This window comes from Falco naumanni, chromosome Z (assembly GCF_017639655.2).
Source record: "Falco naumanni isolate bFalNau1 chromosome Z, bFalNau1.pat, whole genome shotgun sequence".
In the NCBI taxonomy this organism is placed as follows: Eukaryota; Metazoa; Chordata; class Aves; order Falconiformes; family Falconidae; genus Falco; species Falco naumanni.
In genome coordinates, this window is record NC_054080.1 from 55397433 (window position 1) to 55413871 (window position 16439).

Below are 16439 nucleotides of genomic sequence, written 5' to 3' on the forward strand. Positions count from 1 at the left end.
ATGAAGTATGGCTAGTAGAAGCTGGGAACCAAGAGGTGGGAAGCAAGCAAGGGTATGTTGGATTGGAATAGGTGACCTGAAGAGATAATCATATGAGCTTCTTTGTTAGAAATTTTTTTTCTTCATTAAAGTGTGTTTTTCTGTTTACTTTTAGTGAGGAATTAAATATATTTATATATTGAGAATGCTTTGAAAAGTACAGTGTGCTGTGATTCAAAATGTGTCTAGCTACTGTCAGAGATGTTACTTTATCTGCTGAAGTAATTTAAACCATTTTAAATAGCCTCTTTGCTTATGGGCAGAGAAGCTCTGTTGGAGTGGTTTGAGAAGTTGCCACTCACAGTTGATGCCTGTTCAATCCCTTAGAGATTTTTATGCTCCATACAGAATCTATGCCCACCTCAGCCTGGCAGTTGAAGCTGGCTGCTCTGTGGTGGCATGACTGACATGTTTGCATGGTTATGCTACATAAGACAGAGCCAGTAGCAGGGAGGTGGTAGAGGCTGGCATCCCCTACCATTGCTGTTGGTTTTGCTGAATGTGTCAGTTTGTGGTCTGAGAATCTAAACTAAGAGATCTTGATTTTTTTTTTTTTTATTGTGGAAATCTGATCCTTGGTTAATCTTATCCAAAGATTTTTCAGCTTAAAGGTAAATGAATTGGAGTATGTTTAGGTACTAAAGCTAATTTGGAAACTGGACGCAGGTGCAGCTACATTGTCTCAGGAATAATAAATAAGTTTTCCTTTATCATTTTGGGGATGTTTTTCCTTGAAAAATTATTGAATAATTTTTTTTCTTTTAAAACTTGACAAACAAGAAGATGGTTTTTGGAAAACCAGAGATAACTTTTTTAAAAAGTTTATCAGTATTATTCCTATAGCTTCTTTTGAATTTCAGTGTGATTATTTTATAATGACATTTCTAAGGTAAAAGATGAGTTTGCCAAAGTTGGCTTGCTGTATATATTAATTCTCTCCCATTGTGCAAATATCTATAGTGTTTTCTGGGTTTTTTTGGTATGTGATATGTGCCTGCACCAAAGGATATCTAGTGTGTGTAGTCACAATGTGGGAAAGAGTCTGTGGTGCTGCTCTGTAGAGATACATTCTTAGTTCATGGCCGATGTCAGCCTGGGACTTGTGCAAGTCTTACGGTACATATATTCCAGTAGGTGTGCTTTATGATAACCCATATGTCATACTCTATTTTCAAAAATGGTTTTCCCTTGATTTGGTTACACAGAAGGTAAGGCTCATTTGTCTTGTGCTCCTAGTCAGTGTGGGTTTTTTAATTCTTGTTCTGTCTGTTACCCCATATCTTCCCTATTGCATGCTTTTCAGATGCTGCAGTGAAGGAAGAACTATTAACTTTATTTTTTTGGTAATTAACTGTAATTCTTCCTAACAAATCCCCCACCCCCAGCTTTTTTCAATAGGAAATAACTGGTGGAAAAAAAAAGAGTATATTTCTGTTAACTGTTATTTTTTTGAAGTATACTACATCATACAGCACCTGGTGCTGAAAATTTTCAAGTAATTATTTGCTGAAAAGTGTGTTGAAAGTATTCAAGTAAAATGAAGATTTTTCAGCTTAATCACATTCAAGTCTTTCTTTTTGTAAAGAAGCAAGACAAGTCTAGCTGCCCCATGTGTTTATCCCTTCATTTCTTGCCAGGTAATGTTCTTTTACAGGATTATAACAAGGAACCACCATATGACCATACTTCTTTTTGAGTCAGTTAGTCAAGAAATCTTACATTACTTGTCTGCTTTAGTTCATTAAATGGACAACACAGTTCTCAGTAGTAGCAATTATGTTTTCAGTGTAATTGGATTCATAAAATACATAACAAATGCTGACATTTTTGCCCATTGTCAAAACTGAGTTATTGTTCTAATAACCTTGCTTCTGTGTTTTAGCATTTGTTCTGTAGCGTAAAATCTATGTTTTGTTTTGGTAGTTGAGGGCTCTTTAAATTCTGTTATTTATTCAGTATGTGGACTTTCGAATCTATCTTGATTTATTGATTTTTATATGATTTGGTTTTATGTGATGTTTCAAATCTAGATCCTTTGAGCCCTGTGCCCTGTCTCTTAAGCGTGTTTTATTTCAGATTCAGGTAAGATGTTCAGGAAGCTCACAGTGTAATAAATTGAAAATAAGGTAGTGTAATAAACTAAAAACATAGGTGCCTAGGCACCTATGAGTGGGTTTATGTATATGTACATATGTATTTGCACACACAAGCAAGCATCTATTAGGAAAAATTAAATGCAATTCCTGCGAATAGTTTCATTAATTTAAATACCAAATCTACCTGTGTTTGTGTTATTGCCAAGTGCCTGTAATGATTCTATTTGACAACAAATGCCACATACTTTCGTATGATTTTTTTTTTAAAGGTTTTTAATTATTGTTTAGGACTCATAAATGTGAGCACGGCAATAATCTTAGAGTGATGGTTTTGGTCTGCCTGAATAGGGCAAAGGTGAGATTGTTTCATTTTACCATGTGAATGTAGAAATAACTATATAAGAAACACCATTATCTTGCATATATGGCTTGGTGATACAGCTACTTCATTTGAGAAATGTATGTGATTTTGAACCCTGATACTATAGGCAGTAAAGTACTTGCCTTAGCTTCAAGGAGGTTTTTAGTTACATCCATGTTCTTACATAGCACAGTTGACTGTGAGGGGCATCATAGGAAGGTGTTTGCTGATCTGTTTTTCCTGGCTGTAGCAAAGCCTAACATTTTAGAAGAAAGCAATCTGATTTAATTGGTAACTTAGAGATTTCTAGATATTAGTGATGCTTTGCGGGTATTTTTTATTGCAAGATACAGAGATCCCAGGCCATAATGTGTGGTTCACTTTACAGTGTCAGAGAAAAAAATCTTGCAGGTAAGATGCTATTTTTCTTAAGTTTGTGGCAGATTGTGGATTTCACTCCTTTCAGAACGGTGGCGTCAATGTTTCTTTTATGACTTACATTTTTAGGTGGTATATTATGGGCATCATAGTGGGTTTATTATTTTCTCTTTTTTTTTTCTTTCTTTCCTCCCCAATTGCCCTGCACAGAGAATTGTTTAATGTTTGCTTTTGCTGAGTCTAGTTCTGATTCATCATGTTTATGTGACTTACTGTAATCCGTTAGTTATAGTTTAACTTTCAAGTCTATATGTAATTTGGTTTTATTAATGAAGTACAACAAACAGCCTTATAAAGCTTTTCTCTTTTAATCTTACAAGGAAAAAAATCGGTATCTAAAAAAGCAATCACAAAGAAGAGGAAAGGTGTCACAAAGTCTACCATACCAGAGTTTCAGGTAAATTATTTTAAGTTTTGCTTTAAACACTTGAAATCTGAATGTCTATAAAATAAGTCATTTAGTTTCTGATAGAGACCTTGGATATCCTAATCGAAGTTGAATTTCCTTCGTCTAGTTCACAAGGTTTAATCTAATAGTGCTTTTAGGAGTGCATTTCACCTTTTCTTGGTAGAGAATGTTCTAGCATTTTTTATTATGTGCTTCTTACACACTGTTTCACAGTATTGTTAAAGATCCCAGATAAATCTGTTACAGGACAAAACCTGTAAAAACTAAAGTTGTTAATGGATTTTTTTTCAGGTAGATATAGTATTCTTGTATAAAATTACTTGGGTTTTGTATGTGGTGTGACACTGATCCTTGAATTGAAATCTAGCTTGATGTATAGAAGGACTTGCAAAAAATTTGTAGACTGCTGGGTTCGTCTTGCTTGCAGCTTTTACCCCTTGTCTGCATGTGACCTTTAGACCAGGGAGCACTAAGCAAACAGTACTAATTGTGGTAAGGTGGTTTTATGATATTGTAATAGTTACAGTACTTCAGTTCTAAGTCACAATTTATGCATGACTGCTTGGCTTGAAGTTCTCATTTGGCTGTAAATTAATATTCTTTTTCAGAAAGCAATCTGCTATCCTGAGCAGTAGACCCACATTAAAGCATGACTGTTCTGTAAAACGTTCACATAGAATCAATTTATTCTATGATGATGATGTGTTTCAGGTGGAGCTAGTAGGATATCTGGTGATAAAATTGGGTAGTAACAGCCAATATAGAGATATTTGAGTGTACACTGACTTTTGTATTCTAATGGTAGTTACTGAAATGTTTCCTAGCGGCTCCAAAAAACAGGTAACATTAAAAATTTTTCCCAGCACATTACCTGCATGCCATGAAAGTACATGGTTAGGTTAGAAATATTTTTTTACAGCATTAAACCATTGCATTTCAGTAGTCTAAAACATTAATGCTTAGCCCAACTTCTTACCTAAGTGTAAAACTAAACATTATCACATTACCTAGGTGAAATGTTAATTAAAACTTAACAAAATAATTCTGGCTCTTTTGGTCAAAGCTTGTCTTTGTATTTGTTTTAGGCGAAGATAAGACTGATAAGTATGAGCAGTTTAATCTTATTAGGGAAGTTTTTAATAATTTAACCTGTCTTTTTCAAGAGGACAGGCAGGACTGGTATAACTGTTAAGAGTATTTGCAAATATTAGAACATTGATATTTGGAATACTGCTAAGACTTTTAGAGCCTAGTAAAGTATTCTTCAAGATACCCTTCTCCACATACATGGACACATAATGAAATTATACAACTGTTTGAAGGTGAGAGCATATTTTTTAAGTATTTGGTAAGACAGCTTGAGTGTATAGAGGCCCTGTGAGTGTGCCAGGGAGGGTATAATCATAAGAATATTACCATTTTTAGATATATATATATACACACACACACTGGAGAGATTTGCTGCTCTCTATCATAGTTCGAATGTCATGGACAAAGCAGTAAAAGCATAGGTCAGTCAAAGTCACTCCTTTGTATGTGACTTCAGGCCTTATGTTAATTTCATAGCTCAAGGCTGCTTTAAAAGAAAAAACACAAACAACAAAACAAAAAACAAACCCAGAACAAAAGCAGATGCATGTTAAATTCTCTATACCAAAGAAAAAGACACACGAAATGTCCTGGTTTTAATATCTTGAACATTGAGAAGTGAGTCTACGGCTTCACTGATGCAGAGTTATTTGGCTGTTGCATAGTTCCTTTTAAAAGAAATTCTGAATTCCAAGCTTATTACCACCTTTGCTTACTAATGTTTTAAAGACATTACAGCAATTATATTGCATTACAGAAGGGACACTAAATGTGCATTTTTTGGATTTCTTTTCCAGTTTAAGTACATTTAGGTTTGGTAAGAAGTGCTTTGTCTCAGTCTTTCCTCCTTTCCCCTGACATATATACACATGTAGCTATATAGACATACATGTACTATAACTAAGGAAAAAAAAGGAACACATGCATTTTAAGGAACTGGACTAACTTCAGCTGTACTGTTTAAGTGTGTCTTAACAGTTTCAGTTTTATCAGCTATGGTCTATATTAAATACAGATATTGAAAGGGACTGTCTGGATGTTTTCCACATGGAGAAGGCAGCAATAAAAGAACAGGTTCATCAGAAATAAAAGTATAACTTACAGCAGTTATACAGATAACCTGAAGTTAAGCATGAAACCCCACTGAAGTGAGTAAAAGTTGTGCTAAAAGGTTGGCTGAAGTTAAGGGAGGTGAGGAAGGAACATCAGTGATCTGGGGGAGTGCACTAGGTTTGTATTTATGAATAATCCTCAGATTAGATTTATTTTTATAATCATGAATAGTTCATTTATAAATTCTGAGAAATGGATGATGGAAGAGCCCCCAGCTGGAATAGAGCTTGGCCCCTCTGTCTTCCCTTAAAAAAAACAGGGGATGTTTCCTGTCTTTCCTCCTTGAGGAGTCAGTGAGGTTCTTAGAGAGATTACTAAGATCTGAGATTGTATCCTAAGAGGAGAGCTGAACACTGAATTTGAAAAATTACTGGAATACTGAATACCTGAAGCCTCCATTATATTCAATAAGCCCATATTTAGTAAGTACTGTGCCTGATGTGAAAACGTCTTTGTTGTAGTTGGCATGTACGTAATTAATTACATGACTTGTACATTAATCAATCTTTAAGCCACCACGCTGTGTTCTAGAGAATAGGGTCTAGCTTCTCTTTCACTACCTTTGATCAATTATAAAGGAAACATTTTTTCTCTTCAGATTTTTTCTTATGATGGATGATTGGAAGGCATGTTCTTCATGACCAGTATGTGAAACTACCAGAAAGCTATCGGAATGTGACAGAATGATTAGATTGTAACATTAATACCTTCATTTTTGCCTTCACATTAACTTACCTGTTAAAACATACAAAACAATTTTAAAAGTCAGGGGTGTTAGCTGAACTTAGCAAGTCGATTTTCTGCAAATTAACAACCATGAGAAAAGAATACTGAAACATTAGGCTTATCGTAAGAAATAGCAGCTAGATTCCATATTAAAATGTTCATACAAAATAGATTACACTTCATAACTGTTCTTTTTATCTTTCCTTCAAAATGCTGGCTTCGTTCTGTAAGAAGGGAAATGTTAACCAAGCAAGAGAAGTTTCAGAAATAGCTTCTTCCCAATCAGTGTGCATCTCTAGTACCTCATCTCAAATCCTGCTGTGGTTGAAGAAATATAAATTTCTTCTTGACCTTTTTTATAACGGTTTTTAGTACAGTATTGGAGTATTTCAAATAATAAACTAAATTTTACAGTAAATCCTCTAAGCTGAGGTGCTGTTACCTTCCTTGTTTTACCAGTGGGCAGTTGGAAAACACATATTGGCCTCAAATGTACACCTCTCCTGATGAAAATTGGGACTTAGAGATTCGATTACTCTTCACTGTCACCCCCAGCCCCAAGACAACTTAACTTTACATATTGGCATTGCTTTTCACATTGACGTACTTTTGATTAGTATACACTAACAATTTTGTAAATTGGATCCTTATGTTTCAAGTGACTCCTCTGAAAAGGAGAGACGGGACTGGGACCTGTGAAAAGTTTGGCCACATGAATTGTCTGATGACATGTAGGAGGTTTTTATGGTAGAGTCAAAGATAGAGTTGGTATTTCCAGGATAGCATTCAACTAACAACATTGAAATCATCCTTCTCCTTACAAACTCTTTGCCTTCTTAGAAGTGAGTCCTTGAAAGAAATTCACCTGCTTATAGCTAATGAAGACAGTATCTTTCTTTGATTCGTAGTTCTGCTTAATCTTCGATCCATGGTACACTGGACTAAATGTGTCTCAAAGGAGAAGATAAAAAGCAGTCATAAAATTTAAAAACTGAATTGTCATGTATATAGTCAAAGGAGTGGATTATAACTGTGCAGGGAAAATCTTTATCCATGCCTTTATTTACTTATTTCAAGGGTTTGATGTGACAAACTTGTACCTTTTTAATACTACAGTATTACAGATTTCAGGCCAAATGGGAAAAGCAAATCCAATATTTGGCTTCCAGTTTACATCTTACATATTTGGAACTTCTTCAAGGGCAGAATAGACATGCAAGTTCAACCTAGTAGTTACACATAGTAATGCTGTTTTCTGGGTTAAGAGATGAAACTTTAGCAACTTAATTTTACAAACATTGTCTACAGCAAGACAGTGCTAATTTCCTATTCATTTGCTATTTTAAACTTGATAAATGTAAACCCTGTGAACTTTAGTTTAAGTCACTCCAGTTTCTCAATGCTCTCAAATGTACACAAGTGTTATGAAAATAATGGCATGTATGTGTTAGAGGTTTCTGAAATTTACGTGTTTTGCTGAAGTGTCAGTTCTGTGTTTTAATAGTGAAACAATGGTTTTTTAATACACATTCACTATAAATCTAAAACTGCATGTGTAATTGAAGTAAAAATATATAGTCACGAATTACTGATTTGGAAAAAAAATTAAAAATCAGCAGTTGTATGATAACATTTTTGTGGATTTTTTCCTGTTTGGATTTTATTTCCTTAAATTAATGAAAGTATTTCCACCTAAGGATGTTCAGAAAGAAGCAAGTCTTAACATATGATATGGAAGAACTTAACAGCTTAGTAATTTCCAGTTTATTAAAGTCTTTAATTGCCCTAAATGATGGTAAGCCAAAACACACAGATTACTTTTGTTTGTCAGTTGTTTTTCAAGAAAACAGCATCCATATTTTGAAAGGAAAAACATAAAAAGCTGTTTTTGAAAGACAGGAATAAGAAAAATACTTTTTCAAAACATAGACAGGTAGGTACATTCTGTAGACATGACTAGGTTGTCTTTCAGGAAAACTCTGTGTAAGCATATAAAGTTACATTCAGGAAGAAGTTGTTACAAGTATAATTGTTACAAGTGCAGCATAATCCAAGGCTGTAACAAGTATAATTACGTTACAAGTGCAGCATAATCCAAGGCTAGTACACTTTAATTCACCAAGGACTAGTTTGATACTCAAACCTCTTCCAATTCATTACTACAGTTGAGACAGATTTGGTAGCTGTCATTCACAGAAGTTTTAAGAAAATACCTACATTTTGAAATGGAAGCTTACAGGCAGAGATGTGGTTTATATCTGAAGAATTAAATATTTATTAGATTTTCTTACTTTCAAAAAGACATTTTGTTACATTTTAAAATGCTATAAGGAAAAAATGAAATGGTGGCACTAAGTAATAACACATGCTTTTAGGTTTTATTTAATTTCATTGTACGTTTTCCAAGTCCCATATTACCAAGTGTTTGTGTTCATTTGTTTTTTAGCTTATTTGCACTAATCTTGATGAACTCAGGGAATTAATCACAAAGATTGAGAATGAACTCAAAGATCTGGAGGACATTAAAAAGAAATCGGTATGTGACATTAAAAGCTTTCTCTTGTATGGGTATAAAACGGTGCCAGTTGTTTGCTGAGGCCTGTCAACTGAAGTTTTTATGCCTATTCAGTAACTGCATGAAGCCTCATAAGGTTAATAACTGGAGACTGTAAGCTTAATCTTTTCTGTATATAGTTCTCTGTTCACAATGTTTTTACAATAAGTAAATTCAGTAACTGTTTTAACACTTTTCACTGCCAAAATAAAATATGGATAGTGCTAATACCTTAGATGGAGTAGTTAATTTCTGTTAAATATGTGAGCATTCTTCTGTGAAGACAAACTCTTAACCAACAAGCAGTTACAGGACAGAGTTCTTATATCTGCCTATGCAGTGCTGATCAGATCTTCTTGTGAGCAGACTCTTATGTTGCTTGTTAGGATTCCTAACTCCTTTTGTTTGCAAGTAAGTTATTAAAATTGGCTTTGCTTAATTTTTACTCAAATAGGTTGTACAGGAAAGCATGCTATCTGGCTTTTTGATACCAGATTGAGATACAAATTCTACCTATGTACACTGGATCACTCAATCTATGCAACTGAAAACCTCAAAAGAGTAATGCTTAGACAAGAGAATCCAACATGTTTGGGATTTTGTAGGAGGCAATGATTCTCATAAAGACGGTGATTAATTTTAAATACATAAATGGTACTCATTGAAATGGCTTTCTACAGCCAACTCTTCTTATTACTTACTCTTTATTGCAGTTTTGTTTATTAAACCTTCGATAGGCATTTCTGTGGCACTTCTATGATAAAAATGTTGCTTTTTCTATACCTGAGAAATTAGGCTGCTGATTTCTGTGAATGTCTTTAGTTTCATACAGAAACAATTCATTCTTAAATTATGTAAATAGGGAAGAGAGATATGGTAGGTAAGGAGGCAATACAAATTAGGACTCTGAAATTCAGACAAATTTCAGTGCAGATACTTAGCATAATAGCTGTTAAAATATCCAAAGGCATAAAAACAGACTTAACTTGAAATTATTTTGTAGCTGCTAAATTGCAGATTGGTTTTATAAGACTGTCAAGAGGTTATCAGAACAATAGCTCAACAATAGAAGAAAAAGCCAAAACTGAGAGTACATGTCGACGTGTCAATAATCTTAATACAGGCGAGACTTTTTAGTCTACTAGTAAAACCACACCAACAAGACTTCTTCAAGGGTAGACAAATGCTAAATATGTCATAATTGCTCTTTGGAGTGAAATCTGATAATGTCATTATGTAAATAAGTTTCATGACTTCAGCAGGAATACTATGTTTAGTTCTAATCACACAGTCTTAAAAAACCCAAACACTTCAGTAGAGCGGAGTTAAAATACAACTTATTCAGCATTCAGAAAGCTGTGAGGTAAGAACGATCTTTCTGTGTGTCTGTATAGATCTATCAAATAGAAATTTTATGTAAAGAAGAAATGCTAGGACTAATTGCTGAAAAAGTTGTTATAAGGAGACAGTAAACTATTGATTTTTAAGCAGTAATTATCAGGGAAATTTCATATTCACTTGAAATACAAATAAAAAATGTTAGATGAATAGTCAATAAACTTGACTTGCTAAAATGAGGTTTTATTTTGCAAGGGAAGTCATTAGAACTTCATTTTTGATGTCTAATGTTCTGTGTAATTACTTCAGATATCTTAAAAACTGGAGGAAATGCAGATTTTCATTCTTTAGCTCTGACACAAATGACAGTGGCAGTTTCAGAAGCATCCAGAATAAGTTTGTTTCAGTTTTTCTCAAGTACCTAGTCTACCAAGCAAAAACACTGTTCTAATTTAGTGATGGAAATCTGACCTAATATGATAGCTTACATTAATAGGATGGTATTCATTTTGGTGCTGTTCATGGACTACTTTCTTGTTTTGACCCGAAGATGGTGGTGGTCTTACTACTTCTGGGTAACTTTATTGATTTCTGTTTGCAATAGTGACCTAGATGAAGCCACAGGAATCTTTCTTCTTGAAAGATTGACTAACTTCCTTGGTAATTCTAGTTTTAGTAGGTGTTAGCACATGCTAATGAGAAAACCTCAAGGCAAGCTTTAAAGCTTATGCTAAATACTAACATATATTAGAAATAGGGCCTGTCTGATTTATGTTAAGACTTTAAAGCATAACCTTTCTCTTACTCCTAACTGCCCTTTGTTTCCTAGGAGACTATTCTAGAGTACGTAAAAGGAAATCCTTCTCCAGAACTTGGAAGTACTGGAGGCTGTAATGAAAGAGCTGAGCTGTAAGACTTCTTTTAACTTGAGTAAACTGTTAATTTTTTTGTAGGTAGTTGGACAGTTTGTATTTGACACTGTTCAGAACATCAGCTTGAGCCAACAAATGACATGAGAGATTTTTAGCCCAAAGAATTTAGTTTGGCAAGTTAAAAGCAAATTAGCACAAGGTTATGTAATGGAAAGCCATGGGCAATTTTAAGTGTAGGCATTACTACCTGTTTCTTCTGAAAAATGAAAGAATAAACCTGTTGGAAAGGATTTTCACTGTTTGGTTCTGTATTTTTTGTACATCTGTATTGTCTTTTGAATTAGCTATGACTAATAGTTTTACATTTAAAACATCTTGCACTTTTGCTTGATTACTGGTGAGTTTGTTGTAACAATTATGAGATTTCCCTTGTGCCAGTTTGCCATAATTGTTTAGAAAGGAAAATGAAAATGACCATAGTTCTTCAATATTTTTTTAAACAGAAGTTCAACTCAGTCTTGGTGTTATCACATACTAGACTGCTTTGCTCCTGAACTGTAGCCACAGTTCTGAAGCAAGGCTGCAATTTCACATAGCCTTTCGACTGAATAAGCCAAAACTGCTGCCAAATAAATAGTTCCTACTCCCGGTGTCTCTGGCACGCTTGTTTTTATATATAGATAGACAGATAGATGTACTCACAGCTTGTATTTTCTGTGCTACCCCATGAGAGAGGGTAGCAAAGTGCTCAGCTGCATGGTGATAGAGTTAGTCTGTGATAAACCTGACGACTTTTTTACTGTTGTTGAGGTGTTTGTAACCCAGAGCAGTTTTCTAGTGCAATTTATCATGCAGTTGCACAAATATCTGTGCTTGTGTTCTGCCACAGTTTGAGGGGTCACTCTAAGAACAGGAATGAACACCTGGGGGCAAAAGGCAGTGGGACTGCTTTTGACAGGAAAAGTGCCATTTTCTGGCAGGTGAAATTGTATGCTATTTTAAAAACAGGAGTGCTCTGAAAAGTCTATCCCTTCAGCTACTAAATAGTTCTTCTCCTTACCATCTACTACATTTCTAGAGGGAGAGGAGAGAATAAGTTAGTCAGATCTACTATTTGAGTGCCTGACTGGAAATCAGAAAGTGGGAGGTACAGAAATGGGACTTGAAGGACTTGAATCTAATGCTCTGTGCACTGTCTGGCAAAAAGATGGCGGTGACTTCCTAAGGAATGTCTAAGCTAGAATATCTTCTAGCTTCTGTACGTTCCTTAGGACATCTGAAGTGATATCCTTTCATTTTAAAGCAATGTGACTAAAAAATAGAGTAAAAATGGAATGAATAGAAAAAACAAAGAATTTACAGTAATAAACAGATTCTAGTACAAATTGCATCTGTTTAGTTGGTAATACTGACATAGGTAAAATGTTGGGAAAGCCGCAAGCAGTCAGTAGAAAATTATAAATCTGAAGTAGAACATATTGGCTAAAAACTCTATTGAGATTTTATTGCATTTTTACCTTGTTTGCTGAAAATTTAGACTGTATATATAAGCATGGCAGTTCAGTTGAACGTGACTCTGAGAAATTTCCTATAACTAGCAAACTGATAAAGACATGCAAAGTAGCCTAATTCCACTTGAAAATCTACTTGCAATGATACAAATGAAAAACAAATTTTGACAACCGTGATAGTGAAGTGTTTATCTAAGTTTTCTATCTAATATATGGAATCTATTTTATGAGAAGAGATGGTGAAGTAGCACCTTCTGTCCCGATTGGTACACAAGGTAACAACTATCAGTTTCTAATGTTTTGAATCCTATTTTTCTTGTTGTCTTCTGTGTCAGGTAAAATCAGTGGGAGTTGCAGGGTGAATGGAAATCTTTTTACTGCCTTTTAGATAATCAGCTTCTCTTGTGATCTGAAGTCACTTTTTTCTGTGAAACTGTTAATTAAATTATTATTTAAGTTGTACGTATTTAACTGTTGCATATCATAGCAGAACTTGATTTTTTTAAAAGAAAAAATCCTTTCTTGCCATTTTGTAGTATGAAACTGACAGGATTTCAGATACTTGTATCAAATAACTTTGGGCTTTTTTGCAGAATGCCATTTTGCAAGCTGACTTTGTCGTGAGCATGTTCATTGTAAAATGAACTGGCTTTTGACAAGGACAATTAATTCTAGACCCTGTCCTGATTATGTTAAAGCATAGATTGTCTTGTAGGGAACGTAAACATTGGAAGTTTCCTTGCTTACTGAAATGTAAGACTTTATTTTGGTAGTGCCATTGGATTTGAGTCATTCCCTGCAAGTCTGATGGGTAAGTGTGTAGCTGTCTGGGGAGTGAGAAGGTAGCTCCCTGTAGGAAGAGAAGTGAGAGAAAGGTGAGAAGAAGGAGAATTACTTAGTCAAAGGACACCATCCAAGTTCATGGCTAATTAGGGTTTGGAGAAAATGCATCAAAGATTTTATTTTTTTGCAGAGGTCTGTTACACTCTGTTGTAAAAAACACTCTTCATAAAAATGTAAAAACCTCCTTTATAAAGCTTTTGGGTTCTGCCATCTTCTAATGTTGTTCCTGAACATTTTAATTAGACAGTCATACTTGTCAAGACAGGTGAATGTCTGTCTGTGTTTGGGAGTAGATATATTTTTTAAGCAGATGAGTCAGGAGGTCTAAAAACAAACAGGTTTTCTCCTGTTCTAAGCCCATATTACTGCGGAAATGTCTTTCAAGTGCACTTAAAGATTCAATTAAACCCACAGGTTTAAGTAAAAAATATTTAAAACCTTAGGCATAAATCAATTTTTAGGATATTGAGCTATCCAAAGGATTACATTGTGCCGGGATGGAACATAGTATTTTCTGTGTCTGCCTTTTTTTTCATGTTCCAAACAGGCAGCTTTTAAATGTATTCATAGAAAGTGGAAGTATCTAAACTAAGAGAAGAGACTGTTTTCTGGGGGGTTTTTTGTTAATTTGCTACACTTTACTTAAAAAAATGTTAATATATGGCAAAAAATAATGCAAAATGGCTCATTTACTGAATCAGTTTATAAAATATTTCTTCTGTGTACACTAAAGAAATGGAAAATATTGCCATATGTTTGAAAACATTCAGTAGTGAAACTGGTTTTAGACAAGTCTCTACAGGGACTTCCCAAGAACGCTCAGTAGAATTGATGTAGCCATCAAAAATAGATTAGGACTTTTACTAATATTTTAGTGAATCAGACCTCAACTTTACAAACAATGAAGTGGAAAAAAATCACTGTCTCTTCTCATTTGGGCCTGGTGGAAACCTTAATATTACTGGGTTCAGTCATCTTCACTTTTTTGCAGGAGGTAGACTTCCTTCTTCTCATTCCTCTCTTCTCTTCTCCTGGCCTCTTCCCCCACTCCTGAGAAAAATGTGTACCATGCTTGAGGCTTTTGCATGTACAAGTTTTTAGTTATACTTGTTTTCATCTGTATTACTGTTTATGTAAACGTCCATGTAAACAACTAGATGTCTCTATGACAGTTTTGCCATAGAAGTACTACTGTATGTTCAGACCATTTCGCAGTGCTTTGGATTTTGGTCACTTAGTATATTACTTTGAAAAAATTAAGGCATTCCTGTCACCACATAGTCTGAGAAACCTGTGTTTGCATGCACGTTCACAGATTTAAACTGCAGATGAAGAGATTCTTATTCCAATAAATAATTAGGATAACAGAATTTAATAGACCTGCTTGAAGTCTTTCAGCTGAAACATTTTCATTTCAGCTTAGTTTCTGTGTTAGTGTGCGTTTTTGTCTGTAATGTATCTAACATACTCTGTTTTTCCATTCTTTGTCCCAAGAACTTGATTTGTACTGAAGTCACTTCCTGTCGTTGCTTCTCTCTGGCTTGCCTGCATCTTTTAAAAACACTGATATAAGCCCAAGACATTGAGTTTTGAGTCTGAAATTTACAAATTTACATCCATGCAGTGTCTTCTGAGAAGAGATTGAGCATGTGGAGCTTTTGGAAATCCAACAGCTTTTTAGTTGTCAGCCAGCTATTTAGTTGGATAATGTGAATAAATAAAGCCGATTTTAGGCTTCAAATTTTGAAATCTTCTCCACAATAATTACATTTTATTTTCTGTTATTTCTGCCTTCTGATTATTTAGCTAACTTCCAATTTTTTGTCCCAGTCTTCAGCTTTTCTTAGCTCCTCCAGTATCATCTTTTTCTGTCTTTATTGTCTAGTTTTTTCACAACTATTTTATCTTAGTTTCCCATGATCCTTCATGCCTTTTCTTGTGAGGCTAGCCCTCCAATAAATGTTTGCTAAGAACCTTTCCTTAACCCACTTTTATCATGTACCTTCCTACAGTTCCAAAAGTGAAAGTGTGGATTCTACATCAAAGATATGAATGTGTACTCATATTTAATCTGGGACCTTTTTGTCATAAAGATACTACTGTAAATTCAAAACACTTCACAGTGCTTTGAATTTTGTTCAGTTAGTATATTATTTTGAAAAAGTTGTTGAAGGTATTTCTGTCCCCACACAGTTACTACAAAACAGCTGTTTAAGATGTTCAGCTGAAGAATAGAGAAATAATGTATATCCAGAGTTAAGAAGATGCAAAATTCAGCTATGTGGAAGGCAGTTAAGTAAGATCCAGAACAATTTAAAAACCATAACTTTTTTTATAAATAGTTTAGGATACTACATACCTCTGTGACTCATGAAGAAACTGGATGTGTAGGTTATTTAATATCTTGAAGCTTTTTTAAGGAAGATTAAAATGTGACAGTTCAGTGATGGATAATTTCACCTTTCTGAGTTAGATTCAAAAAGATAGTAAGATCATGCTGATAATAAACTTTCTCCTGTTTTTGTGCTTTATATCTTCAAAATAAATGTGGTAGATTGATCAACACGATGATCATGTAGTAATTTTGTGTAAGGAAAACACACAGAACATGCGACTAAATGGCTGAATGAAAAGTCATTTCATCGTAATGAGTTATGAGATAAAGACACTCTTGGTAGCAAGAAATTTATTGGTGTTTTTTACTTCATTTGTTTGCAATGCTTAATAAAAGTATGGGATACCATTTTAGGATATAGCATGGTGTGATGGGATATCTAGGTCATGGAATTGCAAGCTCAAGTCTTTAAAAAAAAGTTTGAGGGCTGATAAAAGATTATATCTTTTCATTAATTGCTGATAAATGCTTAAAGATAAAATTTATTAAAGATGTCATAAGTGAATTTCTTTTATATTATACTACAAATAATTCTTCCTGACTATATTCAGTTCCAGTCTTCAAATAACATATAATCATAGAATAGTTTGGTTGGAAGGGACCTTAAAGACCATCTAGTTCCAACCCCACAGCCATTGGGAGGGACATCTTCCGG

General features: G+C 34.3%; 1 protein-coding gene across 1 annotated transcript in view; it reads left to right on the forward strand.

Annotated features, from left to right (window-relative positions):
• Positions 1–16439, forward strand: part of KIAA2026 (KIAA2026 ortholog) — a 55003-nt gene that overhangs the window by 20236 nt on the left and 18328 nt on the right. Inside the window, 2 exon segments of the mRNA XM_040579448.1 lie at positions 3255–3331; positions 8718–8807. Coding sequence (XP_040435382.1) covers positions 3255–3331; positions 8718–8807 — 167 coding nt within the window.